A 16,573-nucleotide genomic window follows, 5' to 3' on the forward strand; every position below is an offset into this window, starting at 1 on the left:
GAATCTATAAATATATATAAAAATTATTGCTTGATTCTTCTATTATTCATCAATAATTTTTTTTATTTTATTATTATTAGAAGAAATCTTAAAATTTATGATTTGTTAGAGGAGTTAACTTTTATTGCCTTCTTATATATTTTTTTTTTTTACATTTGATGTTTCTAATTTTCATTTAACACTTGCAAGTATGCATATAAGCATTAATTGCTCTTTCTTGTTAACTATCATTAGCTCATTTTTGTTTTTTCTTTTTTATTTCATTTTATAAGAAGTTAGCTACCTTAAGATTTATGATATTGTAAATGGTTCAATCTTATTTGTTTTCATTTCATTTATTTACATTTAATATAAAACATTATTAGATGTACTTGTATATATTCATTTAAATGTTGTACTTATATAAACATTATTTGATTTTTTCTTCTTGCTGATTATTATTGAGTCATTTTTATTCCAATTTATAATTGGATATTTATAGTTTCATTATTTTTTTTTCTTAAATTTTTACTCTAAGATACAAAAGCCCATTTTTAATGTCAGTTGCTTAAATATTATATTGCTGAAGATCCTGCAGTACAAGAAAAAACGAAATTGATGAGGAAATGAAAGCTAGGTTAAAGGCAGGAAATGCTTGTGATTTTTCAATTTTGAAACTGCTTAGCTTCGAAAATGTGCCTTCTATCGAAATATTTAAAAATTAAAATTTACAAAACTTTTATCCTTCCCACTGTTCTTTATGTATGCAAAACATGGCCACTTACACCAAAAGATGAACAGTACCTTAAGGTTTTCAAAAATAAAGTATTACATAAAATATTAGGACCGAAAAAGGATGATTTGACAGGAAAATTTAGAAGGCTACACAACACTGAATTAAGGGACCTACACCCGGTAAATATAATTCATGTTATAACGGTGTATGAGATAGGCGTCTAAGGGTGTAGGGCTTAGTAACGAGCGGATTCCTAAAATATTAATAGACACTGAACCGACGGGTAAACGGTCGAGGGGTAGACCGAAATGTAGATGGGAGGATTATATTAAAATTGATTTAGTAGAATTGGGCTTGAAAGGGCATCACTGAAAGGATGTATGTAGAGAATGATTGGTGGTGTCGGCTTTGAACCTTCGGGTTCGTTAGGTCTTTATTATTATAATTAATATCGAGAATAAGTTAAGAATATTATTATTTTTCCACCAGTCTCTTTCATAGTAATTAATGAGAAAGTCATGCATTTTTTCATATTTATTGGTTATTAAATTTGTCCCCTTTGTCAGACTAGCACTGCTTATATTATTAGTTTCTTATACTTCTGAAATGTGCTAATGGAGCAACTAAATCTGTTTATAATTTTTGTTCTTCATAGAAAACTCAATAATTAGAAATTGATTTTCATTAAACTTGATACCTAACAAAATTCATTAAAAGATATCATATATCTGTAACTGAAAGAAAAAATAACTTTCACCAGATTTTTTATAATTATTTCATTTACTTGGAACAGTAATCACAAAAGGTAACTGTGGGCCTCCAAAATAGTTGAACTTGTAGAAAAATGTTGGTCCAGATTGTTTACTTAAGCCTTTCAAAGTTGGATACAAGAACATGTATTCTGTAAAAAACTGCAAAAAAAACAAAACATCAAATATAGAAACCATGAACAGTTTGGAACAAATAATCTTTGTGTCTAGCCATCTCAAACTACAAAAATAATAGAGGAAACTTGTTGTACCTTGGATCATTATCAACTTTTGTATTTTTTTTATAAATTTTTTAAAAACTACATAAATTAGAATTAAAATATTAAACAGTTATTGAAAAACATGTATATTTATAATTTTTTGACATATGATCAATAGTGTTGGAACATAACGCACAATTCTACACATTCTACTGTACCTTGAATAATTAATATTTTGCAACTTTAAGTTAAATATGTATGTAAAACAACATAGTTAATCAGAAATTTATATTTTATTGTTTCATCACAAAAAAAAAAATACTGTAATAAAGTATAACTTCATTTTTATTTTATATGTATTCAGAGTTTTCTATCAAAAGTTAATATTTTAAATTTTCAAATATAAATGTTTTCTTAACAAACAAATTCTACAGCTATACTATGTTAACTTAATTTCAAAATTTTTCCCAGGTGAAATTGCTGTTATAAATATTACATTTTCAATAGAAATTAAACTTATCTACATGAGATGCTTGAATTTCATTGTTTAATAATAATTTTCCAAAAATGGATATATACACTTTTGATAGGAAACTCCTTGTTTGTACAAAAAATACTAACATTACAACTCTTTTTTCTAAATCCTACCACAGCATATTCCCTCTCTTCAAAATTGATTGCTTCTATATTTTTATTTCTACGCTTACAATTGTACTCATGTTCATTTATACAAATATTCCAGTGATCATTGAGTCCTGTACCATTGACATTGTTTTGATCCAGGGTACTAGATTGAACCACCATCTAAGTTATATTTAAAATTGAAATGTGGTATAGCAAATTACTCAACAATAAACAATGATTCAGTTACTATGTGTTTTAAAAAACCAAAACACAGTAGTCAACTTAAAAAAAAAAAAAAATGAACAGCAAAACTATAAGTTGTTACGGTGCTAAACAATTCATATTTATTTTACTCAAAGCCAATAGCACCTGGACAACCACTCTCTGGATTGTTTGCACTCAGCTCAATAAATTTTCTCTCATAAAAGTTCTATTGCCTAAATAACAATATACGTCAAGAAAATTAAGGGTGAACCGAGGTACATTATGATCAAGGTACAACAGCTTACCCTATAACATTATTATTCATTTATAAATAAAAAATATTTACTTCTCTGATAGCTCTCAAAGGTTCAAGGTTTCTTGTGAAAAATCTCTCCCATATTTTTTGGAAGTCATTCACTTTATTTTCCAAATTGAGTTTGCTAATAACAGTATTGTTGAAATTGTTAATAAATTGGTCAATTTCCTGCTGGCTTTTCATTTTGTACTCGTACTCTATAATAATAACGATAAAAAAATATAAATATTACAAAAATATGGTTTCCTTGAAAAAAAGATAAAAATAGTTGGGATCTATGACGAGGTACCCAATGTGAGTATGAACTTCAGGAAGATATATTTTATAAAAGTAGAAAAGTTTACATACTTACAAATATAATTAAATCTAATATAGATAAATAAAATATAAATAAATATAACAAAAATCGAAATAGAAATATTTTTGAATAAATTTGTATTGACTAGGTCCTTAAATAAATTAGGATTTTCTTTTGTACATGATCAACAATGTTTTGTTGTTTTATTTTTTACTCTAACTGCAGTGGAACCTCGATGGAACCAAACCTCTATGTAATAAATTCCTTGAAAAATATACCTGTATACAACCAACAGAGCATATGTAACAAATTTTGATATAACAAATTTTAAACCCTCTCAGGAAAAAATAGTTTATAGTAAATTAATGCACAAGGAATTTTTAGAAGGGTAACCTCTATATAGCAAAAAGAACTTACATAAACAAATAAATTGCTTATATGCCCTCCTTGGTTTAAATAATTCTATCGTTATTAATCAGAAATAGACAAGCATTAGTGGCTTTGCAGAACCTCGACAGAAATGCACAAATGGATGTTATTAACTACATTTTGTTAGTTTGAGATGATTTTTTGTTCTATTAACATGCTCTGTTTCACTTCAGGAACTTGTAATAAATATTTCTCATGTGAAATCAGTTGTATACTAGTGTCTCAATTTGCAAGAGAAGCAGCTTGTGAGAGAAACCCACCCTTACTGGAAGGAATCTATGTTCAGAGAACACAGTTGTTCTATGAACGCAGACCTATTCTCTCTTTCTGCTTACAAATGAATAATAGTGAAGCCCAGCCCATGATGAACACCAACACTGAACTGACTAACTAATATCCACCAATAAACATGAGGATACTGAGAAATTCTTCAAATGTATTCAAATCATAAGCTCACCATATGTAAACAGCAGTCCATCATCCTGGGTCATTCCGACGATCCAGGGGTAGCTCTTCTTTGCCACTGGAGGCCAGACTGTCAACAATGCTCCAGGAGCAGACGAGGGTTCCAGAATTGGAGATATGATAGACAGACCTGTTGAAACCTTAAATATAAAAATTAAATATAATCATAAATAAAACATTTGTATTTTATTTGATCCAAATATTTTTAAAAATGTCTAGTCTTTCTGTAAACATTGAAATTTTAAAAAGGACCTTACTATCCATGTTCCTTTAAGTCTGATGGAATTAAATTTAATATACACTGTTTAACAAAACTGTAAATGAATTAGATCAAACTATAATTCAAAGAGTTCATGGCCATATACTAACATTAGACAGCAATGATATGTCGCTAACTTGCTCAATAGGTTTACTTTGAAGACATTTAAGGTAATCTTTACTTCCGTCACAACCTACTGCTTTTACTAAGTTCAAGGCCCTTTCTCTTGGAACACCTGGTTTCTGGTATGACCATGGTGACCAGTTATTTCCGCTTTGGGAAACACAACCTTTGATAAGACCTGGAACAAAATTGATGATTCTTGTATATCTTGATACCATTTTTTCTCTCTTTTTATAAAAAATAGCATTAGCAAAAAATAAAATCAATTCAACTCGGGCTTTAAAGATTTTGTTACAATTAATTTAAGATTTCGGTATTTATATCCAAATTATAATGCCAATAATTATAAATAAAAGCACATACCATTTGTTCTCGGAGCTGAACAAATAAGATTTGAAGATACTCCGCCGGCACTCTCACCAATAACAGTTATCATATTTGGGTCCCCTCCGAATGCACTAATTTCCTTGTAGACCCATTCCAAAGCTAATGCTTGGTCCTTAAGGCCCATATTTCCTGGTATGCTGTTGTCTTCTAAACTGAGAAATCCTTAATAAAAAAAAAAAAAAAAAAGATATATATATTTATAATGTCTAAACTAACTTTTTTTATATAGTACCTAATATGTTTTGACTAGTGCATCAATACAAAAAAGAAAGTCTTTTCATTGGATACACAACATTTGTGTGCTGATTGGAAATTCTTTTCTTTTGACATCTTGCTTGTCGAAATCCATTGCTCCTAAGGGCAAGAAACGGGATCTATACTACTGAATTATAAAGACAACTAGTGACCTCTGTGAAAATTTGGTACAAGCCTTATACTTGTATAAGATTTTAATACATTACAGATTCAGCAAAGCTTTAATTTTTTACATTAAGTAATATTAATACATACCAAACAAACAAACAAGAACTTTTCTGACAGAAATAATTGATGATTTAATAACTAAAAGTTTTTGATAGTGTCTGAAAAGTCAAAGTTTAATAGAGAGGTCAAGGGAGAGAATAAGTCTCAAGGATTTTTTTTTTTTGTCAATTTTGTGTTAAAACTTTGGCTGGGTACAATCAATTCAATGAGTCATAAGAGAAACAATTTATTTTACTTGTCCCAAAGAATTATCTCCAATTGTTTTTGATATTGCCTTGTGGACTAATGCAGTATGTTGTATATAAGCTGCTATAGTATTAAGACTAAACTAACTGGCTTTTTCCAATTTGTTCATTTTTCAATTTCCAATTTGTTCAAATTTTTAAGTTCTAAAATTCATTTCCATACAAATGCACAAATAAGTACAGTAATAAATGCATTCATTACATTGAATTTATGATTTGATATCAAAATTAATCAAATAGTTGTAACTGAATTCACCAGGCCCATCTGTTGTATTACAGGCTAGAGACCATTTAACTGCACATTGATGAAATCAAAATAGTTGGGGCTGTTTTTGAGAAAATGGAAAAAAGTAAAAAATCCATGATATAAAGTAGGATTTCCAGTTCGTTGATTTTAGCAAAAAAGTTATTGTAACATACCAGACACATACCTACCTAGCATATATAATTTCATACAACATGTTGTTTAAGAGCTTGGCTGTTCATATATCCATATATACAATTTTATATTCGGTGATATTCGGACTCGGGGGACATTAAAACATATTTTTATGTTGAAAACTTGGGTTTTTCACAATCACAATATTTCCTCTTAATGAATATTTTATATATAGGTAGGTAATAGCAAAAAGTAGCACTCATCTTCATTTATGATAAGTTTTTGGGCCATATATTGTAATATCCTCTTTTTTTTATAAATATATGTTTTTTATGTATAGTGGTTTTAGTTCGTTGGACACGATGGTCAGAGGTAGCTACTCCATGCTTAGCAGCGCACTGGAGATAGTGAGAGAAGAAGAAGAAGAAGGTTTTATTTTTATTTTATTTTATATATCAATTTTAATATTTGTTGATTTTCTTTTATTAACCAAAAAGCAAGCTAACCATGGGTGTAGGCAGAGGGGAGCGGGGGCTTTTTGGGACTAAAAGAAAAAAAAAATAGTGAACTTATTTGATTATAATAAGTCATCATTACTTTATAAAAAAGTAATTCAAAATGGCGGCCTTCCTAAGTTTGTGGAATTACTGCTATGTTGAGTATGTACATTGAAATATTTCCAACTTTTGTTGTTTCTCTAACACGATTATAGTACAAATTAATTCAAGAAGAAATATAACACGATAACAATTATAAATGAAGTGATTACATCGTGAATTAGGATTTAATTATATTTGTAAAAGTAGCAATAAATTTAGTTGTCATTGTGTTCTGATTGTCTGGTAAACCCACCCTGGGATAAGAGTAAGTAATATTATATATAATTTAAAATAAAGTTCTCATATCTATTTAATCTTTTCATTTAACCTTGTCATCTTCAAAGCTATATTTTAGATCTTAGAATAAATAAAAAACTATTAAATTTCCTTATATTTATTTTAAATAAATTTTGAATATTATAATATACTCAGAAAATATGATAAAAGCAATCATAATCACACACAATCACTCATAATCTATATAAATTTTCTTCAACTTTCCATGATTGAACTAATTAAAAACATAGTAGTAAAAACAGAATTAATTTGTGATTTTTCCATTATAACAATGTGACATAGACTCACAAAAAATAAAAGGAATTATTTTGTCATAACCTAAGTCAAATAAAAATATATTCTAAATAACTATTTGATTATCAAATGTCTATCCCAATTCTCTTCTTCAAAAGTTTAATCGTATTTTCACTCAAGCACAATTACTAATCTTTATTTATTTCGTCATTTATAACAACCAGTTATGGTGCCTATGTTCTCATAAAACATATTAAAAGGCTAACTCTCTTTATCTATGCAAATGGTTAATTGTTAATAACAAAAGTAATTTACAACTTAATATACAAATCAGAATTAAATTCTTATATCATTTGAAGTTTCTAACAAACTTTTTATAACAATTCAACACACACTCAGAGGAAGGAGAAATTATTTTATAATAATTAAAGTCAATAATAATCTATTTAAAAAACCAATCTTTAATTGTTAATTTACTATTTCACAGTTTATTCAGTAAATAAAAGCATACAGGAGTGTACAATTACTTATATATAGTAAATATAACTAATTAAGAACTCGCTTAAATAAATATCATTGAAAAATTATACATCACTTTAACTCAGACCAATATATAAAATGTTAAAATAATAGTTTAATTAACTATTTAAAGGTAGCAGCACAAATCAATGAAGGGAGAAAATATTAGTCCTAATAACCACTGTAAGATGGTAGCACCATCCAAGGAGCTATTTTTAAATTGAAATCTAGCAGGAAATGCTTATTTTAATAAAATAATAATAGTTCAACTAACTGCCTACAGATAGAAGCACAAATCAAGAAAGGTAAAAACCAGTAGTTTTAATAACCGCCGCAAGAGGCCAGCACAATCCAAGCAGCCTTTCCGAAGTCGAAATCCAGCACGAGACTTTTATTCTGTATTAGGATATTAGGAAGTTACAGGAGCTCAACTGATCGAACCCGCGCTATATAGCCTGACGAAATTGTTAACCTCCTTCAACTTCCTAATATCCTAATACAGAATAAAATTTTCGTGCTGGATTTCGACTTAGGAAACGGCCGCTTGGATGGTGCTGCTATCTTACGGTGGTTATTGGAACTATTCTTTTTTATCTTACTTGATTTGTGCTGCTCTCTTTAAGCAATTAGTTGAACTATTATTATTTAAGGAGAATAAATATTTTTCACTATATTTGGACTTCCGAAACAGCTGCTTGAATGGTTCTGGCATCTAGCGGCGCTTATTAGAACTACTATTTTTTAACTTATGATTAATTGTACATTCTTTTGTGCTTTTATTCACTTAATAAACTGTGAAATAGTAAAGTAACATTAAAATATTGTTGTTTTAAATATATTATTGTTGATTTTAACTATAATGAATTAATTTCACGTTGAGCATGTGTTGCATTGTTATAAAAAGTCTGTTAGAAACATCAAATAATATAATAATTTAATTTTGATTTATGTATTAAGTTGTAAATTACTCTTACTGTAAGCAATTAACCATTCACATAGATAAAGAGAGTTAGGCTTTTAACATGAGCACATACACACCATAACTGGTTGTTATAAATGAAGAAATAAATAAAAATTAGCAATTATACTTGATTGTAGAGAATTGATAAAGAAATCTGTTAATAAAATATTGTTATTTAATGTTTATTATTATTTGATATATGATTATTAAAAAATAATTCTTTATTTCTGTGAGTGAGAACATATCCATTTGATTCTGATTTGGATAGTACTGGTTATTTGCGGTGCTAATTGAAACTCCCATTTCCTGATTGTCTTTATTTGTGCTGCTATTTATAGGCAGTTAATTAAAATATCATTTCAACATTCTTTTAATTGTAAATTATCATTTTATTGATTTTTTTTTTTTATTGATCGGACTTCAAGTGTATATTATTTTAATCATATTTATTTATTCCATTGCTTTAATAGTTATTAATTTGTATGTCTTATTAATTGTACATTCCTTTATGCTCTTATTAACTTAATAAACTGCAAATGAAGTAAAATGTAAAAATAATTGTTTACTGTGCAAAAACTCTCGCATCAGATATCTATCTTACTTCTCCCTAATATATATTAAGCAATATTAGGGGAAATCTATATATGTATAAATAATATATTACCAAGAAAAACCTGTTTAGCACACAATTGATAAATCAATGTACTTTAAAATGGCTATTTTGAAATAACAATTTACTTAATAAGCATTGGATAATAGCCAGGTTTTGGACCGGTGCTGAAGAGATCCTTGACTTATAGCTCTCTCATGTATTAAGAGTAAAACTTTGAAGCTATGTGAGTACTTCATCAGCAATATGGCTATATTAACACCCAACAAAATTAAAATAAATTGAGCAACGATACTATCTTTGGTAATCCTGGTAGTTGAGAGGTCATAGAGATTAGATTTGGTCTGTGCCTAACTCATGCATTATTTGAAAAAGTTTAAAGTTTAGGTCTTTAAAACACAGAGCCCAAGATGTTCCATAGGAACCAACAAAAATATAAAACAATATTTTTTCACCATTTTGATCTTAAACTGTTTCAAAATATTTGAGGGGTATCACTAAGAAATTTGAGACACCAGACTTACGAATTCATTGCTCATGAGAGCTGAAAAAGGATCTACACTACTGAATTATATATATACATGATAAAATAATTTAATTATTTCATACCCAGAGTTCCAAGTCGATAATTTGGAGCAACAAAGACTACATCTTCGTCCATAAAAAACCTCCCATAGCTAAAATAATCTGCAGAACCTGTCATGAAACCACCTCCATGTATGCTAAAGATGACTGGTAATTTTCCCGTTGTCTGAAAATATGTAAACTTTAAAAAAAAAAATCCTAATTGTATTAATATATTACCATTATAGGATATCACATCTGCTTAAATGAAAAATAACTTCATATTTATTTTCTACCAACTGACTTCAACAATGATGTACGAAGGTAGGCTGATAAAATAATAGTTGATGAAAATTAACAGGATGGGTTATAAAGCCCTGATGAATCTTTAATGATAAGTGCTTAAATAAATTGATTAAAAAGTATCAAACAGTTGTCAATATTTTTTTGGTTATGTTCAAGTATTTAGGGCCACCAAATATTGCCAGCACATACACACAAAACCAATTCTGTTTGGAAAAAATTACAAATCTTTTTAAACGTGGTACTGCATATTGGATCTATAGCAGTCACTCCAAATACATGAAAACAGAGCTGAAGTATAAGATATAGTAAAAAGGAATAAAAAATAAAAGGGAAAGATTTATACAAAATTTAAACTATCCTTAGTTAGGATTAATATTCTGAAAACTGATATTGATAGTCAATAGATGTATTATTATATTTATTGTTTTTAGGAGATAAAAACAGCTAAGTTTTTCTTCACTTTCAGAATCCATATTGATATATATTCAACACCTTGCTTGAACCCATTTGGATTCATGAGGTTTTGATATATTTGGAATATAATGGAGTGATTAGAAGCATACATGACCTGTATGGGCCATTCTTCTTAAATGGTCGAATGTATTCTAAAATTAAAAAAATTAATTTATTTAATTTCATATTTCATATATAATTGATTTTTAAAAAAATTCCTACATTTTTGGGTTTCTTCTTCTTTCTGTAAAACCATTAGGCATTTCAGAGAACATTCCTGAAGCAGGCACACATACATAGTAATATATAATATTGTAATAATACTTTTAAGATTTCAAAGGATTAGAGATTGATTCTTTAATTTGATTGGTGGTGAGCAAGCACAAGAGCTGGCCTTAGATATTTGATGCCTCCACGTAAATACATTACCTCCTTTCTTCTTACATAGTACAGAAATAAATAAATTTAAAAACTGTATTTGATTTAATATTTGCATTGTATTTCATTCAATATATTTCTAATTCAAGTTCCTTTATATTCATTTAGAAAAAATCTTGTTCAATAGGTTCTTTGATAATTCCACTCATCGCATTGGAAACAAATTTTTTTGTTATTATACAACAACTTTCTTTGAATTGAAATGTTAGGGATGGAAATTCTGCTATTTTGGAAGAATGACCAATCTGTACTGTAACAGGCCTTTGACTTAATTAGATAATTATTGATATAATTTTGGTTATCTTGCAGGTTTAAGCAAATTTCTGACTTATAGCCTGAAAATGAATTCGACAGACTTAAGGATGAACGTACATTAGGTGTGAAGATATTCAAATAGAGACAGTCTTCTTGTATCACAATGCCTGATATGCCTTGATTTGGCTGATAACAATAAGGGACCCGTTGAGTTGCGTCCAATATATCAGTCCAGTTATCAGCTTTCTCTGAAATCTAATAGAAAAAAAGTATAAAAATATAAAGAACATTTCAATATATATTTATAGATCTAGTAAGAAATAAAATAATTATGAAAAACTTAAGTAAGGTCCAAAACAATAATTTCCAAGAGGACCTTTATTTAAGCCTTTCTATTCATTTTGTTGAGCTTAAAATTTGTAGTTAAATTTTGCAAAAAAAAAAAATTAAGTAACTTTTGTTTTTTAGACTTATTTCTTATATTATTTATAAGAAGTGAGTAATAGTCTGTTTTAAAAGAATGATTTTTCTAGGTTTTTAGCTTTCGGCGATATTTACTTTGTAGTGATTGTTTATTAAACCTTACCTACTAATTATTTATATGAACTCTCTTGAATTGTTTGTAATAATAATTTTTTGATACATTTTAAATTTAGTTTATAAAATAATTAATTGAAATAAAGGAGTTTTTGAAAAAAATAAAATAAGAATGTATATTAAAAACTTGCTTATTTACTTGAAATAACTATAATTTAAAATAAAAAAGTTTTTAGAACAAACAGTTTTTTTTTTTACCTCTACACAATTAACTCAGACCATCTTAGTGTACTGTAAGCAAATCGATTCCTTAATTATACAAATAAGATTTTTATTATTTAATTAATTATTTCATTTTATGAAAAAAAAAGATGTTCCTTTTGCTTCTTTGAAGCTTATGTATGTTATGGGAAGGATTAATTTCTTTAACTCTAGATAATGCCACAATATTCACTTAGATAGATCTACGTGAGTACTGGAATTTGCTTAACCTATCTGAGTTCTAAAGCATTTGGTGACCTCAGATTTTGTGTTATTGTTACTTTTGTTATAAGTAGTCTTAACAATCTGATTCAATGACATCAATTACTACTTAACTTATAACAACTTAAGAGCTATGGCTCGAAATGGCTATAGCATAAAAAATAGAAATAAATGATTGTACGATTAGGTTGAATTAAAATAGTTCCTTAAGTTAATTGATAACATACTTTTGTAAGTAAAATTATTTCCTTCATATTAGTGTTACTTGTGGAACATTTTTAAGTTGCTTTTTTTTGGTTTTTAATTTGATTGGAGAAGACAGTTGGGGGTGTGATCAGTGAAGAACATAAGTATAGAAAAACGTATTTAAGTTAAGTAAGCATAAATAAATTTTTATTTATTTGTGTTCTTCTCTGACCTCACTCCCAACCATCTCCTCCTCATAATTATAAAATAACAAATGTAAATATAAGGGGACAATATGAGATAAATATAACAAAACGGATAAAAGATATAGAAGGATAATAGGTAAGTTAACTTCTGAAATACAAAATATAGAGAAAAATTATGGTAGTTTATTAAGGCTTAAGATATGTCAGCTTAACTTTATGATTGACGGATTTCTATTGCAAATGGATACATTTTTATGCCAAAATGAGGCATTATGGTTTGACACAGTAGCAAGAATTGATGATTGGTCGAATTTAAAAGAATGGTAGAGGGTTAAGGTGTATTATGAGAGTTTAGAAGTGGAAGGGTTACAGGAATTGATAGAAGTTTGGTGTTGGGAAATACAGCATTTAAGCTGATTTATTATTTTGTTGATTTAAGAAGATTCACAACCAGGGATAGAACAGGGAATCCGGTAAACTACATTGGAACGGTGTCAGAAAGGAATAAGATCTTTAAATTAGAGAAAAGGTAGGTTGTGGAACTTCAGGCCAAGATGTAGGATAGGAATAGTAGATTGCAAGAATTTTAGTATATTGTCAGAAAGGATGAGGATATAAGGAAGGGAACTGTACTGAAAAAGAGATGAAGTAGTTCGAGAAGAGTTGATGACAGGAATAACTGAAGTTATAGGGTTAATGTAAGAGCCTAAGAGTTTGTATGTTAGATTAGGTTGGAAGTTGTTAAGTAAAATATATTTACTGGCAGATTATTGATTGACCGTGTGTAAAGATGAAAGGAATATGGTCCGGGTGCGGTCAAAAAAACTCAAATAGTGGAAATATACTATTTGAGTTTTTTTGACCGCACCCGGACCATATTCCTTTCATAAAATATATTCAGTATGTTGTATTTTGGTCTGGTAGTATTAATGATTAGTAAGAGAAAGGGATCGGTGGATAAGGTTTTTAGCAATATTGATATTAATTAATATATGAAATATTAATTACACACACAATAAAATTCAGATCGTTAGAAATAAATACAAATTGATTAAAATAAAATACAGATTGCTTCAAATAGAATACAGATCATTTATCAGTTGTATTTATCAGTTGTATTTACACTAATATGTTTGGCCCTAAAATGTTTGTATTTAGTAGTTGTTTTTATAGTATAATTTCCTATTTCTGGTATTACCAGATTTAAAGAATTAGGGCAAGATTGAAAGAGACTATATGTCAATTTGTATATGTATTCATATATGGTGTCTACATTTAGCTCAGAATGCATTTTATTCTTGTGAGATATGGATAGTTGTTAACAATTCTGTGGCATTTGTTTTAGAATACTTGTAGGTTTTTTAAAAGCTAGTTTAATCAATGAAGCTCCACATGAGACAGGCCTATGTTGTGATAGGTCTTAGTCTGTATCAATTTATATCTAGGGGATAATTTTGATTTTTCATTAAAATATGGATGCATTTTGTAGATTATTTTGTTTGTATTTTCTTATTTTATATTAATGTGAATGTGGTTGAACAAAAGTTTACTGTCTAGTGTCACTCTTAAGTATTTTATGGATTTGGCCTTTAGGTCAAAAATTAAAACACAATAGTGCTTAATTCATTTACATTTTCTTGGATGTTTTGGGAATACTGCACCCTCTGTTCAGTATCTATAATTTAATATTTGTTTAAAATAATCTTTTTTGTTTTAACTTATTTATTCATTTCTATGTTTTTTTAAATTTATGAATTAGTTTTTTTATTGTTCAACTGCTGTAGAAATTTTATTTTTGATTTGTTTCTATATTCTATTTAATGATAACTTAGGGTAATTGTAACATGGCTTTGTGTGTGAAGAAGGAGGAAAACAATATATATAAGAAAAAAATAAAATAAAATAGTTAAAAAAATATGTTTGAAATATATTGTGTTTAGTTGATTATTGTCTGAAAAAAGAAGAAGGAAAAAATAGTTTTTACGTATCATTATTAATGTATTGTATATATATCCAATCATGGATTGATAAGTATGCTGTGTGTTTGAGCACCCGATGTATTTGGGCAACATTGTCGAATACAGCATTTCTTTCTAATCTTGTTATTTATTTAACAGTTTGTGACTCCCAATAATGCTGGGGTAGATTACATATGCAAACAAAACAATCTTTAAAAATATTAAATTAATTAAAATACTAAAAGAGGGAAGTTACTGAACCATAGAGGAAATTTCCACGATAGATGATGGGGAAAATACCTAGGAAATTACTAACAGCACACTTTATAGCAATTCGGGATGTTTTCAATTATCTTTAATTTACTTGGCTATTAACAAACAGAAAAGGTGACGGATCATAACATACTGGACTGTACTTACCTTGAATCTAAGTTCTCCGACAGGTGGCTTGGCGTAAGGGATCTTGGTAAAGGAGAAGAAGTCCCTCCCATCCCTGGATTTGAGGGCTTGCCCCTTCATTGTGCCCTGGGACACAGTTACCTGAGGGATCTGCCCTAACACCAGGTGTCCCAAGGCCACAACACACAACAGAAAGGTCTGCATTGTCACTCCTTATCAGTGCCCTGTACTACATATATATATATAATTCCACTTATCTTTTTATCTTCATCGGTCGTTGAATGATAGTAAATAAATAACTGTCAAGAATTTTGGATTAAAAAAGCAAACATCATTCCCTCTTTGTAATTACTAAATCAGCCGGTGTAAATCAAAAACAAAAATTAAAAAACTTAGAAATTACTTTGATCATGAAGTGGTTGATTCATGATTCAATTTTCCTTTGAACTTCCATTAATATAAAGTGATAGATGTGACAGTAAGATGGAAAATAATCATATCTGTCTTATGACTTATAACTAGAGACCACATTGCATCTTTTGTTCTCTAGTTTCAAATTCCGCTAAGCCTCGACAGGTATTCAAATCATGGAACAGACATTGAAATAACACTAATATTATATTGTAGTTGAGATTTTTTTTTTTTTCATAATATCTAGTATTTGAACTGAATTTCTCATAATATAGATGGTTTATGTATCCTAATTTTTAGCACTTCACTCTTCCGCCAGACTTTGTTATGATTGGTGGGAATTTCAATTTATTGTATTTTATTATATTATATTATCTATGTAAATTATTTTCAATGAAAAATTGAACAAAAAATCAATGTAAATATATTTGTCTATACATTTTTAATCAAACTTTTTCTACTTCGGCATATTACTTGTTTTTTTTTTGGATAATGATATTCCCAGATTTAAACAAAAAAATTGAAAAGCTAAGTGGGGGAACATGCTATGTGAAATTTTAGAGGAAAATAAAACGAGAATTTGGCTTAGAAAAATATTTTAATACTTTGTTCAACATTGCACTTTGCATATTTCATCTAAAAGAATAGTTTTAAGAAGTTGAAAAACAGAATTTTAGCCTTTTTGATAGAAATATAAAATCATTTAATACAATTAGCTTCCTCATAGCTCTTTAATGCTAAAATTTTAGGTTTTTAATCAGAGTAGTTTAGTTTTTGCATGTTTACATTAATGTAGAGAGTCTAATTTGATTCAAACAAGGTTCTGAAGCTTTTAACATATTAATATCATAAATTATGCAATAAAGTTAATTATTCCAGGATCTTATATTATACATTTTGAGTTTTAACTGCACGATTTTGTTTTTTGGAACAAAAATCCAGTCTCTACACATAACCATCAAGTAAAACCAAAGAGTAGAATGGAAACTTAAAAATTTCAAGCTCCTTCCATTAATTTTAATCATAAGGATATTTTTTTATTATATTGTACATGACTTCTGTTGGATAAATCTATTTTCCAGAAGATATTCTCAACCAATGAGTAAAAGGAAGTTACTATTTGGAAGAGATTTTTATATAGAATATGCAGTGCAATATGATAAACAATGATTCAAATGAATAAAAATAATTCAATGATTTATTTTAACAAGTATTTCTTTTTGTGCATGGATGCTAGTACTAAGAAAATATTGTTAGTAA

The 16,573-nt window shown here is 28.2% G+C and overlaps 1 protein-coding gene across 1 annotated transcript in view; it reads right to left on the reverse strand.

The window, feature by feature from the left end:
• The window catches only part of LOC106680431 (juvenile hormone esterase), a 16,621-nt gene extending 1,495 nt beyond the window's left edge, over window positions 1-15,126 (reverse strand). The window contains exons 1-8 of the mRNA XM_014420146.2: window positions 14,924-15,126; window positions 11,251-11,388; window positions 9,727-9,868; window positions 4,767-4,952; window positions 4,391-4,581; window positions 4,014-4,161; window positions 2,860-3,026; window positions 1,500-1,626 (exon numbers count right to left, since the gene is read on the reverse strand). Coding sequence (XP_014275632.1) covers window positions 1,500-1,626; window positions 2,860-3,026; window positions 4,014-4,161; window positions 4,391-4,581; window positions 4,767-4,952; window positions 9,727-9,868; window positions 11,251-11,388; window positions 14,924-15,106 — 1,282 coding nt within the window. The 5' untranslated portion in view covers window positions 15,107-15,126. The remainder of the gene's footprint in view (window positions 1-1,499; window positions 1,627-2,859; window positions 3,027-4,013; window positions 4,162-4,390; window positions 4,582-4,766; window positions 4,953-9,726; window positions 9,869-11,250; window positions 11,389-14,923) is intronic.
• Between the last annotated feature and the right edge of the window lie 1,447 nt (window positions 15,127-16,573).

The sequence above is a fragment of the Halyomorpha halys genome, unplaced genomic scaffold (assembly GCF_000696795.3).
Source record: "Halyomorpha halys isolate HHAL.00 unplaced genomic scaffold, Hhal_1.1 Scaffold261.1, whole genome shotgun sequence".
NCBI classification, from domain to species: Eukaryota; Metazoa; Arthropoda; class Insecta; order Hemiptera; family Pentatomidae; genus Halyomorpha; species Halyomorpha halys.